The sequence below is a fragment of the Phascolarctos cinereus genome, unplaced genomic scaffold, assembly GCF_003287225.1.
Source record: "Phascolarctos cinereus isolate Bilbo 61053 unplaced genomic scaffold, phaCin_HiC Scaffold_1;HRSCAF=81, whole genome shotgun sequence".
Classification (NCBI taxonomy): domain Eukaryota; kingdom Metazoa; phylum Chordata; class Mammalia; order Diprotodontia; family Phascolarctidae; genus Phascolarctos; species Phascolarctos cinereus.
Window position 1 is genome coordinate 173871935 of NW_027555514.1, and position 20892 is coordinate 173892826.

The 20892-nt window shown below is 35.0% G+C and overlaps 1 protein-coding gene across 8 annotated transcripts in view; it reads left to right on the forward strand.

The window, feature by feature from the left end:
- SOX5 (SRY-box transcription factor 5) overlaps positions 1 to 20892 on the forward strand; it is a 1266595-nt gene that overhangs the window by 845109 nt on the left and 400594 nt on the right. For 6 of the 8 annotated variants that reach the window (XM_020994275.2, XM_078155084.1, XM_078155082.1 and 3 more), the window contains one exon: positions 11113 to 11344. In XM_020994275.2, coding sequence (XP_020849934.1) covers positions 11114 to 11344 — 231 coding nt within the window. In that variant the 5' untranslated portion in view covers position 11113. The remainder of the gene's footprint in view (positions 1 to 11112; positions 11345 to 20892) is intronic. The other 2 variants (XM_078155098.1, XM_078155099.1) reach the window with 1 other exon arrangement.

A 20892-nucleotide genomic window follows, 5' to 3' on the forward strand; every position in this document is an offset into this window, starting at 1 on the left:
TATTTTATTTTTTGCTGCCATACAGTCACACTAGTAGAATATTGGAATTAAAAAGATGAGCCTTTATTTTGGTAGAAAACATGGAGTGATACTTTTTAATTTTGTGAAGGTAATCTTGGCTTCTTTTCTTCTTTTTCAACTCCAGACCCAATTTGTTCACTTGTTCTGTCATAGATTGCGTACATACTAATGGATAACCTCACTAAGTTTTCCATCCAAATGCATGCCATAATCTGGGCAACAGACATTCTTTAACTAATTGAACTTTTCTGCATGGATGGTTGGACCAATTCTTTTGAATGATTACGCAGATCTCTTCTAGAAGCTATGTAATGTTCCAATGCTAGGTGAAATATCATCTACAAAATAGAGGACCTCACCATCCACAGAAAAACACACTCCAACTTGGGATCTAGATTGCATATATCCATCACAGTGGTGAACACCCTTGGCAAACATACATCTCACTAATTTTGTGTCTCATTTCTTTATCATCAGAGAACCATTGAACAAAGTTAGTTCAGTTGTTATGTCTTTCAAATGATTTTAAATTATTTTGACATATGAATATGAGATACCTTGTTGGAAATGACCTATTAGAGCATTTTGCTCTATCAATTTTTTTCATTTTCAATAAACAAAAAGCCCAATGAGATTTATATTTGCTATTACTTTCAGTCAGTTATCAAATGGTAAACATGCAGTCCATTGTTAAATATAATTCACAAAAGATTGCTTGTTCTATATTAATACCTTCAATGATGTCCTTAGTCCATACATAGATGACTCACACGTTGATTTCATAAAGGTAAGAGAGTAGATATAGATCTCAGTAGTTGTCATTATTTTCTCAATCAACTTTTATGGATTTTTTTCCAAGATAATTTTTTCTCCACCCTTTAATATCTTCCCCATCTTCAAATACCTCATATAGCAGTCCTTCAGCTCTCTCACAATTGTGTCTACTTTAACACAAATAACATATACACATATATATATATACATATACACACATATATCCACATGCATATTTATATGTATGTATATGTGTATACACACATATATTTAGAAAATACACATGTGCATATATATACACTTATACTTACATGTATGTGTGTATATATAGATATATTTGTATATACATGTATACATACACATTTTTGTGCCAATTTGAGGACTTTTCCTGCCTTTATCTTCTTTAGTGCCATTTATGTCTCTCTTATAAGCATATCCTGAATTGCAATGCTAGTTTCAAGTGTAGAAGTCCCACTGTCTTTGATAGCAAAAATTGTTATAATTATCTTTAGAGATCTATTCTCTTTCTACAATTTGTTGTCTTACTACTTTTAATCCCAAAATGCCCTTAGGCAGGTTTCTTGCCAATCTTACTTTAAAGGTTTTACCTTCTTTTGCTTCTTTTCATTTTATAGGATACTATTGCTCAAAGTCTTGTAAGATTTTACAAACAATTTTGTATTCTAAATTAATGTCACTTTTCACTGTCATCTCTTGTGACTTGTCAAATAAGCCAAATGTTTGATGACCAATAGCCTTTATGTACTCTCATTCTTATTGCTATGACAATCAATTTAGAACAGTTAAACTTCTGCATAAAATTATTGTAATTTGTGTCCATGTCATTCCAAATGTCCATTTCATGTTTCCCAGTTACAATTACTTGCTGAAATAATTCTGGATTGAGTTCTTTCACATGTGTTGTATATTTTCTCATGACTCTTCTGCCATCTTGGGCTTTTTTTTTACTAATTTTTATTTTGTTCTTAACTCTTTAAATGTTAAGGATAAATGTGGTCATGGATTAAATTACTAAGAATGTATTGAGATTTTATTGTAAAACAACAATATGTCAGGGGCTACAGCAATATAGATAAATGTAGAATACAGTCCCTGGCCCCTAGGAACTTACAAAGAAATGATAGCTAACAACTAGAATGAATATCATAAGGCAGTAAAGTTAACAAATGCCTCCATTTAACAAGTATATCCAAAGTGAGAGGAAGCCAGAGTAGTGGTAGGGGCAACTGTTGGCAAAGTGGATAGAGCACTGGGCCTGGAGTCAGGAAGTCCTGAGTTCAGTTTTGGCCTCTGATACTAGCTGTGTGACTTTGAACAAGTCATTCAACCTCTATTTGACTCAATGCATTCTATTGTAAAATGGGGAGAATGATAGTATCTACCATTATGATTGTTATGAAGATCAAATGAACTATTTGTAAAAAGCACTTAGTGCAAGGGGAAGCTAAGTGGTGCAATGAATAGAGCTCTGGCCTTGGGGTCAGGAGGACCTGAGTTCAAATCCAGCCTCAGACACTTAACACTTACTAGCTGTGTGACCCTGGGCAAGTTTCTTAACCCCAATTGCCTCACACACACACACAAAAAAAACACTTAGTGCAGTGCCTGTCACTTTGTAGGCACTATATAAATGCTTATTCCCTACCATCCCCAATAGGTGAAGTGCTGTACTTTAAGTCAGCATCCTGTACTGTATTTTAAGCTCCCATCCCATGCCTTACGTTTGCCATTCCTTTGTGACCATGGGAAAGTCACTTAAATCTCTCCAAGACTCAGGTAACTTTTTTCTTTCATTTTCTTTTTTTAAAAAATTAGTTTATTTAGTTGGTTTTCAACACTCACTTTATAAGATTTTGAGTTCCAAATTTTTTCTCCCTCCTTTGCTTCCCTCTTCCCCCCCCCCAAAGATGGCAAGCAAACTAATATAAAGTATACATGTAAATCATATTAAACATATTTCTGCATTAGTCATATTGCGAAAGAAGAATCAGAACAAAAGGGAAAAATCATGAAAAAGACTCACATAACTTTCTATGACTCTTATAGACAGTTGGCATTCCAGGGCTCACATATAAATATCCTAAGCCTGTAACCGTTAGTTACTGATGTATATACAAGGTACTATGATGGATACTAGAGATATAAAATTTTTTTAAATGACAGTCCTCAAGCTTTTTATAAATATAGCTGCTGGGGGTATAAAAAGGTTATTAAAAATAATAATATGATCAAGTGAATAGTTAAGATCAAACAGAATACAGTGTAATTAACTGCCTAATGCATGGTATAGAGTAGATGATAAATGTTATAATTAAGACAATAGAAAATCTCCATTAAGATTTGAATAATCAGGGAATGCTTTGTCAGTTAGGTGGGTTTTGAAATATTTCTGAGTGTTATTTCTTTTAGAAATAATCCTGTCATTCAGAAGGAATAACCAGTAGAAGGCATGATATCCTAGGACTCCAATTAAAATCTGAAAGATGCTATCCATCCAGAGGGCCAGTGGGTTAAAGGGAAAATTCCCATATTTCCAGAAGAAGAAAAAACAACTTTATTCTAAACTTTTTGATTTGTTTTCATTAAAAATGTAGAATTCCATTTCATTATCAAATGAAAGAATATCTGCCAAGCATTTGGCACAGTGCCTGGTACATAGTGGCTGTTTAATAAATACTTTGTTCCGGGGCAGCTAGGTGGCACAGTGTATACAGCACCGGCCCTGAAGTCAGGAGTACCTGAGTTCAAATCCAGCCTCAGACCAAACACTTGACGTACTTACTAGCTGTGTGACCCTGGGCAAGTCACTTAACCCCAATTGCCTAATAAATAAATAAATAAATAAATAAATAAATAAATAAATAAATAAATGCTTTGTTCCCTTCCCTTCTCCTTTTTCATTTTGTGAGGTATATATTGACAATGCCACAATAATGTGGCATAATAGAAAGATTGCTGGAGCACTCAAATTGTCCCATTTCGAATAGTTACTGTTTGAATAGCCACAAGCAAGTTGACTAACCTTCTTTTTGGTTTCCTTATTTGTAAATGTATATTATAAAAATAAGAGCATCTAGGTGGCACCATGGATAGAGCACTGGGCTGGGAACCAGGAAGACTCCTCTTTCTGAGTTCAAATCCAATTTTGGACACTTACGAGCTATGTAACCTGGGGCAAGTCACTTAATCCTGTTTACCTCAGTTCTTCATCTATAAAATGAGCTGGAGAAGAAAATAGCAAATCGCTGTAGTATCTTTGCCAAGAAAAGCCCATTAGGGTCATGGACTGTTGGACATGAGAGAACAACAATATTATAAAAAAAATAATGTCATGGAATTAGTGCTGCTATCTGTATCACAAAGTTTTTGTGAAGAAAGTGCTTTGCAACCTTTAAAGTTCTATGCCAATGTGTTATTATTGTCAGGAGTAAATGTAAATTACCCAAGAGTATACATTATAAAGGCAGTTTATTCTAGACTATGTAGCTATGAATAGTTCTTTAGAACTCAAGGGCTTTGTTTCCAATTCTTTCAAAGGTTAACTTTAATTTTTGTCAAATTATTTAACTTTAGTGCGTTTGTGTGTTTTTAAACATTTTAGAATTTGTTCTGAGGTATATGGAAAGCCTTATTAAATAGTACTTACAAATCCCTTCAGATCAGAAGTGTTAGAGGAACATTTTTTTTTTTGGCTAGCATTTAATAACAATAGCTAGCATTTATATACTGTTTTTACATTTTTAAAGCATTTTAGAAACATCTTATTTTATCTTCACAAGAACCCTGGAAAGTAGGTGCTATTATCTGCATTTTACAGATGAGGAAAGTGAGGCAGTTAAGTGACTTACCTAAGGTCACACAGCTAGTTAGATATGCGAGCCTGGATTTGAATTCAAGTTTTCCTGACTATAAGTTCAGAGAGCTACCTAAGGTACCACCTAGCTGCCAATGGATTCTGCTAAGCTAAATTTCATTAAAAATACATTGACATTGTTTTCTAGTCATAGACATGCTGTAAGGATGGCACAATTATTACATGTCCATCTAGGAAACACATAAAAGATTGCAACTTAATTAATAACTGTGGTATCAGCATGAGACTCCAGTATGGTACAGATACCCTCAAGATACTTTCCAACCCACACTGAGAACTCCAAGAAGCTCTAAGATCAGTTTGTCCATCTGGAGCAGTGGGACACTTGGGCATTAGGGAAACCAAAGTCATCATGAGTACAAGAAAGAAAGGGAAATAATTCATTGTTGGTCAAATTGTCAGGTCAGTGGGATTCAGGGTTGGGTGTTTCTAGCTCTCACTTATTTCCAGGATAGGCCTTATCAAATGTAGGAAATTTATTTCAGGTGAAGTTATTTTAGTCCATACTCTGCACACTCTGACATTAATCCAAAATATGCCAAATGCAATCCTGATCTTTGTACCTTTGCCCTCAGCACTCTCCTTAGATAATTAGATTGATCAAGTGTTTTGAATATATGGATGGATTTATTCAAGTGGGCATATTTCTAGAAATTATTTTATCTGATGCCTTTTTTTAATCACATTACATTGGGTATGAAAACCGAAAAACTTGTTCAACTTAGCTTTATAAAATGCCTATTATTCTATTCCTAGAATAAAGAATATTTCCTCTATATCTAGGCAATGGTGGGGATTTTGAGAAACAATAATAGCTCATATGGGAGTTTTAAGTTTTATTAAGTACTTTCCTCAAAACAATTGTGAAGTCAGTTCAGGTATGACTTCATTTTACAGATAAGAAAACTGAGGCTGACAAGTAAATGACTTGCTAGGGTCACATAATTAGTAAATGCTAGAGCCAGGACTTGAACCAGGCTTTTTTGAAAGGTTTTTATGTTAAAGGTTATACCTATCTGTTGTAGTATCAAATAAGATAAAAATTGAAAAAGGCTTAGAACAGTGCCTGGTACATAATAAGCTCTATATAAATGTTAATTATTATTTGGCATACCCTCATACGAGAGGTGCTAGTCCTCCCTGAACACCTATTCACCCTTTGTAAGGGCTGTTTATCCACCTTTGGTGTCCAGCTTCACCCAGCTCTCATCCATGGCCCCAAGAAGCTGTAGTATGTACAGCAGCCACACCCCAGTAAACCATCTCTGCAGACAGACTAAACCAGGTTGAGGGTAACCAATGGTGTCAAACCTGTCAATTGAGTTCTGGAGATATTTACCCCAAGTATATGAAGACTTTCCCTAATGGAATGGATGAAAACAGTTTGTTCAAAGGACCGTGAAGGTGGCTGAAGTAGACTCCATAGAGAGCTTAGATCTTGGTCAGGCATGGAAGACACCATGGTCATCCATGGCACTCCAGGACATTAGCAATTGTCATGATTTTTGCCACTGGACATCAGTGACTCGGGAAGAGAGAGTGAGGCTGAGGACTTTACTCAATTCTGACTTACTTAAATGCAATTCTAGTGCAATTAAAGACTTCACTCATGATATATTATTATTAGTATTATTATAAACAGATACCTAAATAGAATGGAGCAGAGCAAAGTGCTAGACTTGGAATTAAGGGACCCAGATTCAGAGGCATACTTTGGCAGTTGCTAGGTATATGACCTTGGACAGGTCATTTGTCTGCCCTGAGCTTAAATTTTATCACCTATAAAATCATTATGGTACCTTTCAATTCTAAGATATTAGCACACAGGTCTAGACTTTTATGAACTAAGGCAGATCAAAGAGAGCAGAACCAGAACATACATGACTAAAATGCTATAAATGAAATCATCTCTAAAAGTGAACTCAGAATAAATATAATGGGTAATATTGGTTTCATAGAACAAACAATGAAGCACACTTCTCTCCTCTCAGGAGAGTTTATAGACCTGGGCCATGGAATATTGTCCAGTGGATGAAATACTGGGCCTAGAATTATGAAGACCTGAGTTCAAATCTGGACTCAGATATTTACCAGCTGTGTGACCTTGGACAAGTAACTTAAGCTCTACTTGCCTCAGTTTCCTTATCTGTAAAATGAATACAATAATAGAACCTACCTCCCAGGAGTTTTGTGAGGATAAAACATACTATTTGTTAAAATACTTTGCAAACCTTAAAGTACCATATAAATGGTAGCTATTATTTATTACTTGCTGTCAGACAAGGTCTTGGTGTCAGTGGGTTTTGCTTAAATGTTTTTTCTTTGTTACATGGAAGAGTTTAATCAGGAAGGGGTATATAAGGAAATGACTATGGCATAAAATACAAAGGGCATCATTAACATTTAAAAAAGAAATATCTGGAGACATAGGGCAGAAACACTTTGTAGAGGTCTTTAAATACCAAGCTGAGGAGTTTGTATTTTATTCTAAAAGTAATAGAAGAAATACAAATTTTCTTACCATGAGAACCATCTAAAAGTAGGATGGATTGCCTTACAAAGTCATGAGTATTCTATTACTAAGAGATCCTCTATCAGAGGCTATACAACCTTTCATTAGTAATGCTCTACAAGGCATTTGTTTTCAACTACTGGCTTGTACTAGGTACCCCATGAGCAGTCTTCCATTCCCAAGATTCTATGAAGAGAGGGGACGGCAACATGGAGTGAAATGCTGAGAGATACTCCTCAGTCTTAAACCAATACCTCTTGCTACCTTTTCCTTATCTCCCATTAGCTTCAGGGTTTGGTTTACCTGTTCCTTTGGCACCAATGCTTCTTCTGCTTGAGGTCTTCTTACCCAGATATCCTATAGAAAGGGCCTCAGATTCATAATGTCCTCTGCCCAGCTGCCTCTCGGGTAAGGGTAGGGACTTTATTCAGATTTTCTATAAGTTTTCATTGCTATAGTACAAAGAAATAGACAAGGACTACATTATGAAGTTATGAGATATCTTGATCTTTAATGAATATAGATAGTTATAGACCTGTTCATTCTTACATTTTTCCCCTTTAACTGACCTTTATTTTCAATTTTATAGACTGTCTAAGCTAGAAAGGACTTTAGAATGTAGAATGTCAGAGCTAGAAGGGATCTGAGAGACCATTTAATCTAGGTCCCTTATTTTACAAGTGAGGAGACTGAGACCTAGAGAGGGGAAGTAAGCAGTAATTGATGGATACTGAATTTGGACCCAGTTCATCTGGCTTCCAGGTTCTTCCTGCTATACTACACTTCTCTCTCAAACCAAATATTCTACTCTGTCTCTTTTTATTACAGGGGATGGTGTTGCTGGATTGCTCCTCCATCCCGCTTTGATCACAAGGCAGAGAGAAATCCCCATCTTGTCCCACCCATCAGCCTTGCACACCTAGACACAAGGGTGGGGGTGTATTAGGCATTATGTTTATGTATGTATGTATGTATATATGTATGTATGTATATACAAAGCAAGCCACATACAAGATTAATAGGAAATAATTAACAGAGGGAAAGCACTGGAATTAAGAAGGGTTGGTGAAGGTTCCTTTAAAAGGTAGGATTTAGATGGTCCTTTAAAAAAGCCAAGGAGTTAGAGCCAATTCAGAAATGAGGAGGGAGAGGCCTGGTGGACAGCCAGAGAGAATGCCAAGAGCACAGATATGGAGTGTCTTCTTATGAAACAGCCAAGAGGCCAAGTGTCAGTGGAACAAAGAGTATGTATTGGGGAGTAAGGTGTAAGAAGACTGGAAAGGTAGCAGAAGATTAGGTTGTGAAGGGCTTTTAGAAGGGTCAAGCAGAACATTTTTTTTTATTTAACCTGGAGGCACCAGGAAGCTTACTGGAGTTTATGGATGACATGATCTGACCTATATTTTGGAAATCCACTTTAGTGGCTTAATGGAGGATGGATTGAAGCATAGAGAGACTTGATGCAGGCAGAATTACCAGCAGGCTATTGCAATAATCAGGTGTGAGGTGATGAGGGCCTGAATGAGGATGGTGGCAGAGGTGGCAGAGGAAAGAAAGGTATGTATAGAGATGTTGCAAAGGTGAAATCAGCAGATCTTGGCAACAACTTGGAAGAGGTGGCTAGGAGGGGTGATAGTGAGGAAACAAGGATGGCTCCTAGTTTGCAAGACTAAGAGACTGGGAGGATGTTGTTGCCCTCTACACTAATAAAGAAGGTGGGAGGTGGGTGGTGGTTTAAAAGCAAAGAAAATGAGTTCCATTTTGGACATACTGAGTTTAACAAGTCTACTGGACATCCAGTTTAAAATGTCTAAAAGGCAGTTGGACATGTGAGATTGGAGGTCAAGAGAGATTAGGACATGAAAGGTAGATCTGAGAATTATCAGTATAGAGATGGTAATTTAATCCATAGGAGTTGATGAGATCACCAAGTGAAGTATAGAGGGAGAAGGGATGAAGGCATAAGACAAAACCCTGAGCAAAACTTTCGGTTAGAGGGCATGATCTGGAGGAGGATCCAACAAGGGGGGACAGAGAAGCAGAAGTCATAGGTGAGAGGAAAACCAGGAAAGAGTAGTATCCAGAAAACCTAAAGAGAAGAGAGTATCAAGGAAAGAGTGATCAACAGTGTCAAAGGCTTCAGAGAAGGGAGAGGTCAAGGAGAATGAGATTGAGAAAAGGCCTTTGAATTTGGCAACTAAGAGATCTTTACTAACTTTGGAGAAAGCAGTTTTGGTGGAATGATAAGGTTGGAAACCAGATTGGAAGGGTTAAGAAAAGAGTGAGAGGAGAGAAAGTGGAAGCACATCTTGTAGATGGCCTTTTCAAGGAGTTTAGCTACAAAGGGCAGAAAGCATATAGGATGATGGTTAATAGGGATGGAAAGAGCAATTAAAATTGGTTTTTTTAAAGGATAGGGGATACATGGCCATGTCTGTAGGCAGTAGGAAATAAGTTAGCAGAGAGGGAGGGACTGAAAATGAGTGAAAGAGTGGGTATGACAAAGGCATAATCTGTTGAAGGAAATGGGATTGGATAGTTTGAACAAGTAGAGGGGTTAACCTTGGTAAAGAGTAAGGCCACTTCATTATATGACATAGGGATGAGGGAGGAGAATGGGACACAAAATTCATCTTCATGTTAGAATGAGGAATCAAAGAAGAATTTAATAAGGACCAGTGATGACTAATTTTTAAAAGTATGTCTTGAAGCAAAGAATTCTTTCATTACATCCTTTACTTTGTTCTAAGATAAAAGTATATGTTTCTTTAATCTTTATGTGTGCCTGTGTATATATATGTATATATGCATGTATTGAGGATTTTTAATTCTTTCAAGATTGGGTTAATTTGAAATATTTTGATGGAGATCTTGTGTTATCTCAATCCCCTTTCTCCATAAAACTTTTGTTTTGAGAAATATTAACATTTCTGTTTAAATATTTTGCTACATATTTTTTCAGTTCCTGACAATATTCTGAAGCTGATCAAAGTTTGAAGAAAATGTTTTTGTCTATTTTGTGGAAGAAACTATATAGCTCTCTACAATACCAACCTTACTTTATTAAAACAAAGCCTTGTTTTTTGGCTTCTTTTTCCCTAATTTCTGAATTTCTAGCAATGAGCACATAAATTCTAAAAATGTAAATCTAAATAATCTAAACTTAGCTTTAAAATTTTTAAATAATCTTACTTCTCTATTATGTATCTTTGACAACTCAGAAATTAGAACTAAATGCTGAAGTAGAAGGTTCGTGGAATTCTCAGACCTTGAAAGTGCAACTAAACTGACAAAATTTTGGAAATAATTTAAATATTTTTATAATTGTGGAATTAGTAATATTCAGACATCCAACTTTTTAAGGGATATTTAAATATCAAACTCTTGATATCACCTATCACTGACTACTGTTTTTGCTTTTTACAGTAATCTTAATTTTAATATAACTCAAATGTCAGATAATAGCAAGCATTTTGGTTTTTGGTTTTTAAAAATAAAAGAAATTATTAATGTTATTTTCCCCTCTCTGAACAGTGGTGTTCGTTATTCACAGATTCTGTCTTCAATAAGGCCTATCAAAGTGTAAAACTAGATGGGTATTTTTTTTCCTTCAAAAAGGAATGGTCTTTCATTATGCAGTGTTCTTAGGTGAATTTTCTTGTTTAAGAAGCCAGAATACAAGAGAGTGCTATATTAGTGTATTATTCTCACAACAAACAAGCACTGTTCTGTTGCTACCTGCTTGGCCATTGTTTCTGATTGTGTATGCTTTGCAGTGGTATTTGGACGGTTTCCTGCTCTCTGCTAGCACAAAAAGGCATTTCTGTTACAATGGCCCCTAACCACACAATGACGGCATTAAGGATTTATATGGAGGTTTCATTATTTTCTCCTCTTTTGTTCCTTCCAGGATGTCTTCCAAGCGACCAGCCTCTCCGTATGGGGAAGCAGATGGAGAGGTAGCCATGGTGACAAGCAGACAGAAAGTGGAAGAAGAGGAGAGTGACGGGCTTCCAGCCTTTCACCTTCCCTTGCATGTGAGTTTTCCCAACAAGCCTCACTCTGAGGAATTTCAACCAGTTTCTCTTCTGACGCAAGAGAGTTGTGGCCATAGGACTCCCACTTCTCAGCACAACACAGTGGTAGGTTTTCTTGTGGTCTTTTGTCCTTACATTCATTCTTGGACCAGTCTGCTCCTATAGTAGCTTGGCATTCCGCCTTCTACTCTAAATAGGGCATTGTTAATGGTCCTATATAACACCATGATAATATCAAATACTAACTTAACTTTTCTAAAAGTTATAAAAAATTAATGATCTCTATTCATATGTTGGTATTATAGTATATACATTTACTTAAGACCATCTAAAACTATACCTAGGAGCAATTTGCTGTAATTTATGATAAGTTTGAACTTTCTTTTGAATTCTGTCCTATTTTTAGCCTTTTGTGCTCATATTGAATTCAAATCCAGGTTTAGGTCTGAAATAAGAATATGCTTACCAAAGAACTATAATCTCTCTCTCTATCTCTCTACATCTTTACCTACCTATCTCTAGAGTAAGAAATAGATGCACACATATAAATACCTATACACACATGTATACAAACATATACATAATGCAATGTGTGTATGCATATCTACTTATGATTGTATATTACATGTCTCCATAATATATAAATTTTCTTATAAATATTTTGTGATAACCAAAATTTTGTTGCATGTAAAACATTTTATTTTTAAGAATATTCCATATGATCAACTTTAAAAGTGCTTTTAAACATGATCCTACCCTCAAAAAGCTTGCAATGTAATTCAGGAGGCAAACTGTACATAATAAAATATAAACAATTTAAAAGTATCATATTTGGCATTTATAATAGAAGTTGCAAATTGCAGTGGTTCCTGTGAATGATTATTACAGAATCTAGTGGCAATGTGGTTGGAAATACAGTTGTACATAGAATGTAGGTATAATTTGCCTGGGTCATAGATATAGAACTTTTTTACAGATGAGGAAGCTAACACAGAGAGGTTGAGCGACTTGTCTATTGTCACACAGATCATTACCATTAGAGAGAAATTTGAACCCAGGTATTCTGCCGCCAAGGCCACTTCTCTTTCCATTGTACCACACTGTAGGCCAATTCATCTGTCCAATGGCACTCTAGCCATGCCTGTGATGGGTTTTTTACAATGATGAGTTAATATTTTTCTCTAAATTATATCTTTACATTCCTTACTTAAGTTCCTTAAATTCTATATATTTCTGTTTGTGTAGAGTTATGTTAAAGTAAGACCTTAAGAGATGTATAGTAAAATCTCTTAATTTTTCAAGTTAAAAAAGACTGATAGAGGTTACATATGACATGTGAAATGTCAAACATCTAGTTCATGGCAACATAGGATTAGAACCTGAGTGTCCTGACTCATAGTCCGATTTTTCTTTCATGATATTACCTCAAATGCCTTATTTCTTTTTCCTTAAAAAAGCTCTATATATTTATTTCTTTGGATAATAATGCAACTGTTCAACAATTTCCCTTAAAGACACCCTCAGAGTGGAAGAATTTAGGATGATTGCCAAGGGCCTGACATTTCCCAGGGCAAGGAGGAAGGAGATTCCTCTACCACCTAATGCTAAAAAGACCCTGGACATCTATACATTAGTTAACTTGCCACCAAGACCATTGGCTAGTAGGCAACAAGGTTCCCTAAATGAGGCAATATGTTTTAATGGAAAGAGCCCTGACTCTGGAGTGAGAGGGACCAGGTTCAAATACCACCTAATTTCTTCTTAAATTTGTCACTTAATCTTCATAGGCCTCAGTGTCCTCACCTGTAAAATGGTAGTGTTGGAATAAATACCCTCTGAGGTACTTTTTAACACCCCGTCTTTGATCCTCACCACATTCATTATACCCCTTAGGATGAATAGTGTGTGTTGTGGAATTTTAACTTTCTTTTCTTCTTGAATATTATCCTAGTTATTAATTATAGCCACATTTCTCTAAATTAAAAAGCTGTTGCAGGAAAGGTTATAGTGTAACTTCCTCTACATCTTACCAACTTGTAGGTTTGGCCTCCAATGCCTTCAATCAGTTCATAACGGCTTTTGTGCACACATCATGATAATGAGTTCTTGACTGCGCAGTCTACTTGGCGTCAGTAAAAAGAATCTCATCTCTTCTAGTGGCTGTACCTTAATAAAATGTAAGCATTGACTGAGGTTATAATAATAATTTCCATTTATATAGCACTTTGAAGTTTACAAAGTGCTTTACACACATGATCACATTTGAGAGTAACAGCCCTTTTAGGTAGATGCTTCCAGGGTTATTAGCTCCATCTGACTGATGATTGCAAATCTAAGAAGTTAAGTGACTGGTTCATGGTAATCCTGCTGATGAGTATCAGAGGAAGTATTTGAATCTATGTCTTCCTGTTTCCAAACTACTTATTATATGCAAGGTATTATGCTAGATGCCTGGGCTACCTTTAAGGGACTTATGATCTAAGCAATTGTTTTAAAAGAGTATTGAGGGAGGTGATGTAGATGGTGATGATTGTGGTAGTGGTTGTGATAGTTGTGGTTACTATAGTTGTTAGTGTTTGTGTCCTCATTGGAGCAGAATCTCACTGAATTCTCTGAATCTTATATTGTTTGGGTAGGAATTTGGGAATACTTCTCTCTCGGGTTTTTGCCCACTGAGAAAGCATGTAAATTTCATCTTTCGCTTTCCTGTTTTTATTTTTCCAAATTGGAATTCAATCTCTATTTTTCTTATGCCATCATTGGCCTTACTATAGTTCGATTATCATCAACAGTATGCTTGATCTTTTTCAATCTTTCTCATTGGTGGACCACAATCAAGGATGTTTTTTGGCTCTTCTTCAACAACAATTCTTGTTTGGGGTATGATTAGGGTTGATTTGCTTGGCCTTGCAGATGACTATCCAAAGTATGCCTTAATGCCAACTGACAAGGATATTTATAGGCACCAGCAGGGATCATGGTAAGTTTGGAGGCGAATGAAGTGGCAGCATCAGGGGCAGCTGGGAAGCTGTGTCCTAACCATTTTGGCACTCAGTACCCATGTAGTTGCAGGGTAGTTCTGTGTGCTGGAATATTGTTCCAGTGACATATGTGATATGACCATTTTTGGTTATTTAATGATCAGCTGTCTTTTTTATTAAAATTATGCCATGTCTTGGCCAAATTATATTTTGACTTCTTTGATTCCTTCTAAGCTGACTAAGTCAACTGTCCTGTCCCACTCACTGGATAGTGAAGATTTAGACCTTTTTTGCCTGTAGTTAGGGGTTTTAAAGAAGTGGACTTTTGGGGATTGAAGTATAATAGTAACACATATCAAAATTATCTACACTGTTGTCTGATTGGATGGCCTATTCCTGGAGTGGGTTAGGGGTTTGTGGAGCAGACCATTAGATACTGTGATTTCATATGTCACAATATGCACTAGAATACTGTATAACACTATTTGCTGTAAAACAAAATGTCTGTTCTTTCCTGAACTTTTACTTGTGATCAAAAACCCTTTTTCAGAAGATGATCTCCCTCTAAGTTTATCACAAAACATGAACCCCAAGGACAATAACTGAGAAGGGATCTAGTGTACTGAATCTATCCTTGAGCTCTGAAATTATTAATTAAAGTCACAAGACAACCAGATTGTTAGGCTTACTATTCTCTCCCAGAATTTTTAAACCAACTTTTAAATTACATCTCTTAGCTATATCTTCAAATTTTCAATCACCATAATGTTTACTTAAAGTTCAATATTCACATATATACTCTAGATGTTTGATTTAGGAGAATGTGATTGTTCAGAAGAACAACTGCTGTTTAGGAGATGTTTTTAAAGAGATATTTAAATTTCTGGTGTACCTTTGTACATCAAGCTTAGCATAAGTTATTGTGATGGTACAATGCACAGTGTTGTGAACACCAGGGCTGTTATTGTGCCAGTTCTAATAATGAGAATTTCATTGTTTAGGGAGAGCAGTCTCCTACACTCTAAACAAAAGTGTAATTACTTTTGAACGATGTGGAATGTGCTCAGTTTAATAGCATGGAGAATAGATTCGCAAAGATTCAGATAAAGCAAGCTTGGAAGCCATATGTAGAATGTGTCAGTATGAAATTATGTTAGTAGGCAGTATAATTACACACACACATGCACACACACACACACACACACAATTTCATACAGTTTTTCTATGAACTGTTGTTTCTGTAAGAGATAGGCATGCTTATCTGAACAAGGCCAATTCAATTGAAACAAGGTGAAAGTGGTGACAAGTTTGTATTTTTTTTTATGGTAAATTGCTGTTTATCATACAATGAAATCACATTGTTACCAACATTACATTATAAATGTCATCACAAAATACCACATGAAAGCTGTTTCCATAGATATAATCCCAGGCTTGCATTTGAGAATGAGTTTTTCAATCTTTATACTTGCATTGTTTCAGACGATTTCTCCCAGAGTTGTCAGGAATGGGGACAAGTTTAAAAAAAAGAATCATTTGGGGTCCCTGAAGCAGCTTGAAAAGTTACACAATATATCATTTTCATCTTCTGTAATTCCATTTGAATCCAGGGGTTCTGATATTAAGAAGGGTAAAATCATATGGTAAAGCGTTACTGTTGAGTTTAAAGTTTTCTGCCTGTTGAGTAACGTATATGAACGTATGGAGATTTGTGGCAGTCAGTCTGTTAAGAACATCTGTTGAATGCTTGTTGTTTGCACAATGTTATATATGACATTATATACATATATATGAGCTAAGTTTAATATACTAAGTATAACGTATAAATGTATGTATATATAGATGTATATGTGTGTATATACATACATAGATATGTGTGTGTATGTGTGTATGTATATACATATATATGCATATATGTGCACATATGTATATATATACATATATATGCATGTGTGTATATATATACATATATATATGTATATATATATACATATATATACATATATGTATATGTGTGTGCTAAGTTTAACCAGGAAGGCAAGTTTTTTTTCAGTACATGCTGTGAAGTTGGTTAGGGGAATTATATTCCTATTGAAGAAGAATAAGGAAGTATAATGATTTTGATTTAAATAGGAGATAGAGGGGAGACAACTATCTTAGATGAAATTATTTTTACAGAAAATAATTTTCAGGAAGGTATAGATTTGGCCACTTATAATTTTTAAAAATTCATTCAATGACTCCCTTATTACTTTATACTTGAAAATACATTTACCTATGCCTCATGGACATTTCAATAAATATGTGAAATGTTTTTTATATAAAGTTTGAAATAAGTATACATGCTAACACAAATCCATAATAAACTGAACACACCTAAACAGTATAAAGTTTTCAAAGTAATGTAAGTGTTTTTAAAATAAAATTCAATTAAATTACTAATTTTATATATACCTATGTATGGCAAAAATAAAGAGCTATAAATTTATATTAATAGTAATGAAAACGTTTTAGTAGCAACAGCACGTTTTTGAGCCTTTTTGTTATTGTTGTTTAGTCATTTTGGTTGCATCTGACTCTTCATTTGGGGCTTTCTTGGCAAAGATACTGCAGTAGTTTGCCGTTTCCTTCCCCAGCTCTTTTTAACGATGAGGAAACTGAGGAAACCAGGTTTAAATGATTTGCCCAGAATCACACCGCTAGTAAGTGTCTTTCTCTGGCTTTAAACTCAGGAAGATGAGTCTCCCTGACTCCAGGCTCGGCACTCTATCCACTGTACCACCTATCTGCCTTTATGATAGTGTAGTAGTGTTTAATCCTTCATTTACATGTAACTCAGTGTTAAATTACATATGATATTGTTTTTCGCTGCATGGTGAATGTAACATTCTATTTATTATTGTTCATCATTACTAATACTGTATTTCTCTACTTTAGCTTCTGCTTATCAAATAATACTTTGCATCAAACTACATATATTGACAAAATACTAATATTACTGTGGATTTAATGGAACTTTAGGTTGTTTTCAAAAGTCTGAAAATTTTTGACCAATTTTGACTTAAATGTTACTCTTATTTTGAATGTCTATATTACAGACACTATAGATATTGTTATTGTAGCTTTAAGATTTCTGATAGAATATTGTGAGAAGATGTTCCAGCAGTTGGAAGTGACAGGTGAGAAACATCTTGATGTGAAGCTCCTATGGAAAAAGGGGAAAAGTGTGTTTGTGATTGGTGAAGAATTTGTACTGTGTACCTTTCCATGTGGAGCCAGGGAGAGAGCATGGGTTTCTTTTGTACAACTTTATTTTGTCTTTTTGATTCCGCTTTCTTCCCTCTGAATCTGTTTTTACATGCTTCTCTGAATTCTTCATATCCATCATTTTTAAATTTTTTTTCCATCATTTCATATGATACAGTGATTCACCATTACATTCTTGTGCCCCAGGTGATATAGTCATTCCCTAGTGGAAGGGCATTTAGTATTCCCCACATCTTTGATACCATAAAAAGTGTTGCTCTGAATGGAACTTTTCTTCATATCTTTAAGCTGCTTGGTATATATACCCAGCCACTGAAACACTGAAACAAATGGTATAGACATTCAGTTCCTTCATACCTTTTTTTTCCTTTTTTCATAATTCATTTTTCCCCCTTTTTCATAATTCTAAATTGCTTTCCAGAATGGTCCAGGAATGGGGAACCTATGACCTTGAGGTCACATGTGGCCTTCTAGGTCCTTGAGAGTGGCCTTTTGACTAAGTCCAAGTTTTCTAGAACAAATCCTTTTATTAAGGAGATTTGTTTTATGAAGTTTGGATTCAGTCAAAGGGCTTCACTTGAGGACCAAGAAGGCCACATGTGACCTCAAGGCCACAGGTTCCCCACCCCTGGATTAAACCAATTAACTATATTTAAGAGAATATAAATCATTATTATTATCAAATTAACCTTCAAGAATAGTATCGGAAAGACTAAAGCCCAGAATGAGCAGAAAGGCTCAGGATAAAGGTACTTTTTTTAAAAGCATGTTCAAACTGACAAGAAGTAAGGGCTATGCTTATTGCTACACACAAATTTTATAAAATTAACAAATGCTAGAGAAGGATCCTAACTACTCAACTTCTATTTTTCTTTTCTTTATTTTTCTACAATGGAGGTTTCCCTTTAAAGGAGGCAACTTGGTGCAGTGGAAAGAGCTCTTGATTTAGAATCAGAGGGTCTGATCCCTCTGACTGAATCCCAGCTCTACCACTTAACTAAATTTGTGACAGTGGGCCTAACTTCTCTAAGCCTCAATTCCCTCATTTGTGAAAGGTTAGGTGATTTCACAAGTCTGTTCCAGCTCTATCTAGGATCCTATGAAACCAAATTGATTAGGATAAGCGTAGTTAGGATAAGGAGCAAAAATGAAAATCAAAGATAAGCTATATAGCACTGTTCTGATTTTCTTATTTAAATGAATTCAAGTCTCTAGCCACAGATGAATTAAAACCAAAGGTTAAATTAAACACACACACACACACACACACACACACACACACACACACACACACACTTGATGATATATAGCCATTGGAACCCTGTCAGGGGTCTTTGATCAACTGTTGGGAACAGCAAAAGCATGTTAATACTGTAATTAACCAAATCTTGTAATAGTTTTCAAAAATGGATAAAAGTAGATTTTAACAACTACTTAGCATTTATTCTTAGCAAAATTCTAGGGTTATTAAGAAGATGACATCCATATTTATAAAAGTAACTGTAATTTTTAGTACCTGTCATGAATTTACTAAAGTTCATGACAAAGCAACCTTATTTCCTTTTTTAGTGGAGTAACTAGACTTGTTATCCTATCAAAAAGAAGCAGTGCAATATTGGGGGCTGACCTTAGAACCAAAAAGACCTGAGGCCAAGTCCAGCCTTCAGAAAATATTGGCTGTCTGACTTGGGCAAGCCATTTAGACTCTTGATACCTTAGACAACTCTCTAAGACTGTGTTATAAAAGAATTGCTGATTTGCATTGTGATGCCATTACTGCAATAGTATGCTAAAGCAGAGAGTGGTCTATCTCAAAACCTTCATAACCCTTCCCTTCCACCCCCAAAAGAAATAAAAAGAAAAAAAGAAACTATACTGGTAGAGAAAGTAAATCATATGGAAATAGTGTATATGGATTTCAGCAAGATAGTTTCATAGAGTTCCTCATGATCTGGGTCACAGTTTTCTGTAAAATGGAGCAGGAAGTGCCTTTTTCCTTTTCCAAAGGATATCTTTCACATACTTGTAAACAGTTTTCATGTATTCCTTAAAATTTCTCTTTTCAAGCCATATTCTTAAACAAGTTAAATTCCTTCAATAGATTTGTCTTTCTATGGCAGATTTGTGTGTGTGTGTGTGTGTGTGTGTGTGTGTGTGTGTGTGTGTGTTTTCTTTCCTTTTGCATAAGTAGATATTGAAGTGAAGTTACATGGTCACCTGTCAGGGATATTTTAGAGAAAATTCTCATATGGAGAAGATTTTATTCCATGTCCTCTCAGTTTCTTTTCAGCCTGATATTCTCTAATTGTGTTTTCTTGGACATTATACCATTTACATTCTCACCTAGATATGAGGGAGGAAATTTGGGGGAGAATGTGCTGGTCATGCTTAATTGTCTAAAGTTGCCTTTACAGGTTTAATTTTTTTTTCTTTTTATGATGCCAACACAAACATGTTAATAACTTCTGGTAGCTGATTTTGTCCTGTTAGTCAAACTTATTACTATGAATTTTCATCATTCTAAATGTTTTTAAGGGTAAATAGAAGTTGCTTATCAATTGAGTTGTGAAGAAAATTATGAAGATCAGGAATCTATCAATTTTGTACACAATTAAATGTTATTTTGGTTGGCATTGTCCACGTATTAAATTAATGTCAGTAAAATAAGAGTAATAGCAGTCATTGCTATTCCTACTTGATAGTCATAAAGAGCAATCTCCTTAGTCAAAAGACAATACAACCTGTAACATGAATGCCTGTTTTCTAGGTTGAAATATGATTGATGAACTCATTTGCCAGTGAACTTTAAGATACGTCAACATTTGTGTTTGTACTGTATTGTGTCTTTGTCATAACAACTGGGCACAATTTAGCCTACTCCTTTTATGTAAAAAGATAAATCTGTTCTGTATCTACTAACATATTTTAAAAGTACAAATATCAACATTTGTAGATATTTGTAGAGCTCGTATTTGTAGAACTTGAGAAAAAGCAAAGTTAGGAAAATAGTTAAGGGAAGTGTAGAATTTACTTTGTAATTTTTTTTTGGCCAGTAGTATTCAAATGTTTCATTTTTTTATACATACATATCAAAATACCTTTTAGACTTCATAAAGAGACCAGTCAATAACAGGAAAAAGTTTTCTTATATATTGAAAATCTATCAGGGAAGCAAAAAGGAAAAACTTTAATGTGAATATTTCCATAGAAAGGAAGTATCACACTGAATTCAATATGTAATATGGTAAGCACAGTATGTGTATTGAAATATAGTTACTTTCATAAGTTCTAAAGTGATGAGGGTATCTAATGTTTTCTATTAAGTGGGAAATTAAACTGATTTAGTGATAATATTGTAGCATGCTATTATATTTTGAACATTTTACATGTTATTTTTAGCAAATG